General features: G+C 57.5%; 1 protein-coding gene across 1 annotated transcript; it reads right to left on the bottom strand.

The window, feature by feature from the left end:
• Positions 1 to 249: 249 nt before the first annotated feature.
• Positions 250 to 5,043, bottom strand: NKX1-1 (NK1 homeobox 1; the record flags this gene model as incomplete). Its single annotated transcript, XM_079534056.1, has 2 exons — positions 250 to 1,043; positions 4,569 to 5,043. The coding sequence occupies 2 exons, from the start codon at positions 5,041 to 5,043 to the stop codon at positions 250 to 252; spliced, it is 1,269 nt and encodes a 422-aa protein (XP_079390182.1).
• Between the last annotated feature and the right edge of the window lie 2,607 nt (positions 5,044 to 7,650).

Below are 7,650 nucleotides of genomic sequence, written 5' to 3'. Positions count from 1 at the left end.
AGAAATATACAGAAATGCAGAACGTAAAAACGAAAGAAACCCAAAGCCCTACAGGCGAGGGGGCTTCGGTCGTCGCGCGCGGCGCTGCGCCGGTCCGGTCCGCAATGCTCCGTGCGCTGAGGTAAGAGCCCAGCCCGCCGCCGCGCCCCTCCGCAGGGGCTTCCGCAGGGGGTCCGTCGGGCCGGACTGGTCCCCTCAGCAACGGAGGGCAGCGCGGGCTGAGGGCTGGGGGAAAGCGGCGGAGTGCGCTTATAGGTGGGGGGTGTAGAAAGCCGGAGCGCCGTAAGTCTGCGAGCCCAGCACGAAGGGCGAGAGGACGGCCGGACTGGGCAGGAAGGGCAGCTGGGCGGCGCACACCAAACCCCCGGCCGGGTGACCCGCGTAGCTGCCGGGCCCGTGCATGGAGAGCGGGTTGCCCATGGGCGGCGAGTGGCTGAGCGGACTGAGGCCGCCCGGCAGCGCCCCTCCGCCCAGCGCCCCGCTCGCCCCGCCGCCCGCCCCGCCGCCGCCGGTGGGCGCGCTGGTGTCGGCGCCCGGGTTCTGCTTCTTCCACTTGGTGCGGCGGTTCTGGAACCAGATTTTCACCTGCGTCTCGGTGAGGCTGAGCGAGAGCGCCAGGTTGAGGCGCTCGCACACCGACAGGTACCGCGTGGACTTGAACTTGTTCTCCAGCGCCACCAGCTGCTCGTAGGTGAAAGCTGTCCGCGCCCGCCGGGGTTTGCCCGACTTGGAGTCCGAGCCCGTGCGCTTCCTCTTGGGCTTGGGCTGCTGCTGCCCTCCGCCGGGCTGCTGGGACGGCGGCGGCTGCTGGGGCGGCGGCGGCGGGGGGGGCGGAGGGCCGACGGCCGCCTCGGGAGCCTCGGAGTGCTGCGGGACCGCCTCGGCCTCGCCGGGAGCCGCCGAGCCGCTGCCGGTGCTGCCGCTGCTGCTGCTCTCCTCGCTGCACAGCTCCTCGTCGTCCTGCAGCTCGCTGTCGGGGCTGCGGCTCGGCCGGCTGCTGTAGTCCAGGTCGCACTCCTCGGCCTTGTAGAGCTCGCCGTCCTCTGCGCAAAACACACAGCAGCCGTTAGACTTCAGCCAGCCGCCCCGGCCCCGACCCCGCGCGGCCCCGACGCCCCTCGGCCTCCCCGCTGCTGCCGTTAGGACAGGGGAACGGGGGAACCCCGACGTGGGGATGCGGATATCCTGTGCTCGTAGCGTGCGAGGCTCGGAGCTGCTCGGAAGCGGCGGGGGTTGGTATCGGAGCTGCCACTGATGGGCAGCGCTGGGGGCTGCGCTCTGGGGCCGGCACGGTGCCGCGCTGCCCGGGAAGCTTTTGGCCGGGCAGACTCCGGCACCGTGCGGCGGCCAACCTCATCCTCAAAACACGGCCAGAAAGGCCCTTCGGAGATGCAACGCCGTGGTGCCGGAGCCGCGGGCCAGATCCCGCAGCACCGCTCTCCCTTTTCGGGCAGCGCGAGGGATGGGGAGGTGGGCAGGCGGCCTGAGCCGAGTGAGCAGCCCTGGGGAGGAGGGCAGAGAGGCTGTCAGCGTTTTTAGCAGTTTTAGTTAGGGAAGTGTCCGCACCGATGGGAGAGCTGCTGGCTTTTGCTCCGGCATTTTTAACCCTTTCTCCGCCTGGTTTGACCTCTTGTCAGTTCGTGAGATGGAAGTATTAAAGAGGAGTAAATACTTGTATTGATTAGCAGAGCAGATACAAACTTAATTAAACTCATTTTGTGTAATGTACAAACTAGTTAACGGTCATTTAATTTATTTGGGTTTATAGGACGCTCCAATTAACGGTCTTCATTGGAGAACAGGCTCAATTATCCGATATTTAAGGCTATCGGACTTCTGCTGATGGTTCCGTCATTGCGAAGCCTGGAAGGAAAAGGCGTTTTCGGGAGAGCCGCCTCCTCATCCCGTCGGGCTGCTCCGGCTGCCGGCAGGAGAGCGCTGCCCGCAACGTGCCGCGGGGCCACGGCGCTGTCGGAAACACCGGGGGCTCAGGGCCACAGCCGCAGCCCTTCATCCGCGGGTTTTAGGCACCCCTCTGCTTCCCTCCTCTCGGACCTGCAACGCGGTCGCAGCTCCGGGAGATCCCGAGCTGAAGGCTCGTTGTACTCGGTTAACCGAGGTGTGCGAGATAAAGTGGATCGCTCATCTGTCACCCTTACCCCGTGGTGTTTTAGTCGGTTTTAACGCCCCCAAAACTGAACCCGTTAGTGCATGCCCTGCTCTGTCCATACCCTGGCACCGGACCCTCACCAATAGCCTAAGGGTGTTTTTAAAATGATGTCTGTTGAAGGAGCTGATTTTGGCTTGACGTCGGCTCTGGCTGGCTCGGGGAGAAAAAGGGGCAGAGAAGTTTGTGTAACCCACTTTACCCGGAAAACATCCCTTAATAATGCGGGTTTGTTTCGAGTCCTTTCCAGCTTCCTGATCAAAGCAAAAAGTGAAGAGCGAACCCACCCGACCGCCGCCGCACAGCCGTGCGGATGGGATCGGCTTCCCCCATCCGACACCGTGCGTGAGGACGGCTGTCCCACGACCTGTTCAACTTATTTCACACCGTCGTGTGCCATTTTGGCCCCAGCAATACACAAGCAGTGCGTGTATCTGTGTGCGTGGCGGTTTCCACGCCCGTTGAACTGCCCGGTCCCGGTCCGGGAGTTTATTTATTCCGGTAAATTAGGAAATCCCGTCCGCGGCTCTATTTAAGCTGCTACAATTTCCTTTAAGCAGAAAAAAATGTAGAACGGGTGCTTTTCGTGACGGAGATGGACGCCGCAGTTGTGGTTTTGTGCTCGGAAGATGCTGAATGTGAACTGAATGCGGAGTTTTTCCTCGGACCGCGCAGTTCTCCGAGCGCCCCGTTCCATCCACTCTCCTTTTGCCAGCAGCCCTCACCTTTCCGCTGTCGGCACTACGGCTGCTTTTCGGAACACCTCTCCTAAATCCAAGCAGTGCCGGGGCTGCTGTTAATTACGGGAGGGAGAGGGGGAAGGGAAGAGGAGAATTAAGTTTGGCGATTTGAAGCAGTCCCGGCTCTGTTTGTGACAACGTTAACGCGTGAGGGCCGAACGCACGCAGCGGCCGCGGATCCCCGCTCTGTTTGCTGTTAGAGAAGTGATGGCATTGCATTTCTCTCCTTGTCTGGAGATAAAAGTGCGAGATTAGCGATAGGCTCACCTCGTCCGTCTTTCGGATCGCGCAGATCTATTTGCTATGACAAAAGTCGGATGAGCTTAGACGAAGAATTACCTCGGGTACAGACTACTTCAAAAAAAAAAAAAAAAAATCTCTTTGGAATTCCATCAACGCTCCGCTCCGCTTTTGCTTTCGGAATTAGAATCACTCCCGCTCTGATAGACTGGGGCTGCAAAAAATTCCAGAGCGCTTTCTCTGCTTAATTTAACGGAAAGAGTCGCGCCGTGGTGGGATGGGAGAGCTCGGAGTCCCTTCTCCCCGCCCAGACGCAGAAATCATTTTCCCCTTCCCAAGAAGTTTCTCCCCGGCCCCGCTCCGCGCTCGGGCCGCGAACCGCTCCCCGCACCGCTCCCGGAGCTGCCACTGCCCGGAGCGCTCCGCTGTCCCCGGAGCCGCGGGGTTTAGAGGTGACAAACTTGGGATATTTGGACCCAGAAAGAGAAAAAGCAATCTAGAGCTTGGGTCGAATGCAATTCCCGATCAATAGCGAGCCCTAATAAGTGTAATAGGTTTTAATCGAGTAATTATCCGAATTTTGACCCTATAATTTAGATGTTAGGAAAGAGTTTGCAAGGTGCTTGAAAGAGATATGCACAATTCGATAATAGGATATCGATCCAGGCAGTCCTACATGCCACTCTGGGGCGATTTCCCCCATTATCCAGCCTCTTTACGCTGCTAAGCACATTTTACCTTAAATGTAATCGAAGGAATTTAATTGTTTTTCCAGAGATAACCAGCATTTTGTCACAATTAGTCTGATTTGTCCTAAAAAAAGCCAAGGGGAGAGAGAAAATTGAATCTGTCGCCCAGAGCAACGCGAGGGGGGGAAGGGGAGAGCGGGTTCCAAGGCTGGGGAGAACATACATAAAAGTCAGAAATGCTTCGAGAGCCCCGGGCGGGTGGGAGGGAGCGGGCTGCCACCGCAGGGCCCTCCGGCAGCTCCGACCCTTTGGGTCCTCCTCAGCACCGGGAGCCGTTTAGGGTCGGCCCGGCCGGCGACGCAGCCTCTTCCCCGGTGCCGGCAGCGGCCCCGTGCAGCGCGCCCTGCCCCGCCGGGGTAGCGCACCGCCGCTCCGGGTTAAGCGACCGGGTGCTGCCGTCGGGCTGCCCCGCACGGAGCTCAGGGAGGAGGAACAGAGGCAGCGGGGCCGCCCAAGGGAAGCTCTGCCCGTAGCGGAGCGCTGCGCCCGGCCCCCACCTCTCCGACCCCCGGCCTAAAACTTAGTTCCACCTCCATGCAGCTAGCGTTCGCACAGCCTCGAGAACCGAGTGCCCCCGGCTCGCTGCTTCCCGACGATCTGTAAAAGAACGCGAGCCCCTTCCCGGGCGTCCGGGCACAGCCCCCGTCCCGGGGAGCCCCCACACCTACTTACTGATCAGCTCTGCGGACTTCTTGCACGTGTCGAAATCTTCGGCGAGAGCTTTTGGCTCGGCCAGCTCCGTCCCTGAGTCCTCGGGTTTATCCTCCGCCCCCAGCGTGAATTCGGTCCCCACCGATTTGTACAAGACCGCGCACTGCCTCCTTTTGCTGTTGAATTTGTTAGGGTCCAGGATGTCGAGCACGGAGAAGGAGGTGGTTCTATGCACTATGGGCAGCGCGGCCACTGCCCCCTCTTGTCCGGGAGTGTTGTTCTGGCCGTCCCCTTGTCTGTCCCTATTCCCAGGGCAGGAATAGAGCGGCAGCTCTCCGCCGGCCGAGAGCCTCTGCTCCCCATGGCTGTCCATGCCTTCCCCGCGCACGCCGCACGACTCCCCGCCGATGCCCGCCGCGGTTGCGGGGGCTGTCACGGCCGCGGCTGCCGCTGCCGGGATGGAGATGTCACCGACCTTGTCTCTGCTCACATTCATGACTCTTCACAGAGCCCCTCTCCGTTGCAACTTCTTCCCCCCCCCCCCTCCCCCCCCCCGCTCCCCCCCCTCTCTTTTTTTTTTTCTCCCCCCCCCCCCCCGCTCTTCAGACGAAGTTGAACTGCAAACTCCTCCCCGGCCCCCGCTCCGCGGGCTCTGCGCGCAGGGCAGCCGCTGCCTGCAGCTCCGGCACAGCGCTGAGGCCGGCCGGCAGCCTCCGGGGGAGGCACGGAGTCACGGGGCGATGCTCGGCTCGCAACCTCCGCTGTGCCGCTCCTTCCTTCTCATCATCCTCACCGAGCTGCCTGTGCTCTCCCTCCTCCCTCCCCCCCCCCCCCCCCACCCCCCTTCACCCCCCTCAGCCCTCTAAGCGCACATACACACAGAGGCAAGGCTGTATCTTATTTATGCATTCATATTTAGCACTGCATTGTAATTGGCTACAAATTAATCCCTTGCCCATAATAGTCTGTAATCTTCATCACTGGAGGAGAGACGCGGTGAAAGTGTGTGCCGGGGGGAGGGGGGCAGCGAGGGAGAGCGAATGAAGGATGGCGTTGGCTGTGATATACTTGGCTGTCAGCTCTGTTTCAGCACACCTCCACTCATCTGGAAAGCATCTAAATAGCCTTATTTGGAGAAGTGGGAGGAGATGACGCTTTCTTTTAAATAATTGCGGGATCAATATGAAAGAGATATTATACACGCAAAATGAGAACTTAAGGTCTTCCACCCCTAATAGCGGAGAGAGATGATCAGAAGGGGATTATGTGCGTGTGGGGGCTCGGAGGTGGCAGCCCCGCACCTGTTTCCCTTCCTGCCGGTTTTATTAAATTACAGAAAAAGGAGAAAATGAGGGACGCGGGTTCAGTGGTTGGAGCGGGGTTCGTGGCCGCGGACACGCACACCCCCTCGCACACGCTTTTCTCTTTCTTTTAGCTAATTAATTACGATTAAATATCAAGTGTAAGTGCCAGGAAACCTCTGGGAGAAAATTAATACGTTAACACGGCGCACGGCAAAACAGGGCGATCAATAAATTCGGAGTAACTGGGAGAAAAAGAGCGGTGCCTCCCGTGCGGTAACCGGAGCCAACTTCCACTTTTTTATGGGGGGGGGGGGGGGGGGGGGGAGGGAAACAGGCAAAGAAACAAACATACAAACAGAAACCACGACAAAAAGCCGAGAGCAAAGCCCTCCTCTTATTAAAAGTGCTTTTAATTATGAAAAATGAAGGAGTAGGAATACAAATAATGTGTGAATTGCAAAGCCCGAATTTCTTCTCCTATCTAATTTCCTTCCCCTCCGTGTGGCCGTATGTGTTTCGATCGTATCAATTTCATTCTTGTTTTGGACGCTCCAGTCGCTATTCGGGGTGAATTAGCTGCCAGGAGGAAAAAAAAAAAAAAAAAAAAAAAAAAAAACACCACAGAGGGTGTGTGTGAGAGAGAGAGGAAAATAGAGAAAGCATAAAAGGAAAATTAGATTTTTTTTTGTCTTTGAGGCTGGTGACACATACAAGGACAGGTCCTTTGCAATTACCGCGGGCAATGATCCTTTAGAAAGCAGAAATTAAAAGTTGGGAGAAATAATGGGTAAAACAATCAGCTTGTAATTTTGGTAGGGCTTGGACATGATTAGTCCATCAGCGGGCTGGGCCCAGGGGAGTCCCGCTGAGCGGGAGCCCACAGCAGCCCCCGCTCATATATTATACACCAGCCCTGAGATTTTAATCAGACACCACAACAGTGTCCTTTCCCTTTTATGACTTTATTACGCTTTATCTTTAAATTATAAATCACCTCCTGGCTTGAAATGGTATGTATAATCTGTGATCATGTGTAGGTAATTACCTCTCCCCCTTTTCCTGACCTTAGGAATGCGGGGCCGATGCGAACACGAGGCGAGAGAGAGAAGTTTTAATCTGCGTCCACACACACACACGCTCACCCCAACACACGCAGCTGCCTGCCTGCTTGTTTGTCAGCAGCTCCTCTGTCCTCCTCCGGCCGTGCCTCTCATCGCATCTTTTCTTTCGGATAAGTTTCCTCCCCTCAGTTTGTACTTTATTATTATTATTATTATTTCCTTTCTGGAGACTTTTTTTTTTTTTTTTTTTTTTTTTTTTTTTTTTTTTTGGATGAGGGTGTGGGGGGAGGGGGACAGCATTTATCGCTTGGGCCTCAGAAATGATCCTAATTGGGATTAAACCTATGCGCTCGGCCGTCCTCTCAGGGGCATTGCCCCACGCGTGCACAGCCCCGAGCGGATAAACGAGCCCGGATTCCCAGGTTTGCGTTCGGTGCTTGGAGGAGAAGCAGCCCGAGCAACGTGGAATACCCCTTCCTCCCTCCCAGTCTCCGCTCTCGGCGCTGCTCTCGGCTCTTCCCTCCGGGCTGCTGTGCCCACACCGAGCCGGAGCCGGGGGACAGCGGGCGGCAGGAGCGGGCACAGGAGGCACCGCGGCAGGGCTCCTTCCCGACGGGGCTCCCGATCCACCCGGTGCTTTTGTTTGTTTGGCGGCTTAAATCGAGTGTTATAAAGATGTTCTATTGCTCCTAATCACAATTGATTGTCAATTAGAGCCTCATTTGTGCAATCTCCATC

Source organism: Tetrao urogallus (genome assembly GCF_951394365.1).
Source record: "Tetrao urogallus genome assembly, chromosome: 4".
Lineage (NCBI taxonomy): Eukaryota > Metazoa > Chordata > Aves > Galliformes > Phasianidae > Tetrao > Tetrao urogallus.
The sequence above is the reverse complement of the archived record's forward strand: the minus strand, read 5'-3'. Positions and strand labels throughout refer to the sequence as shown.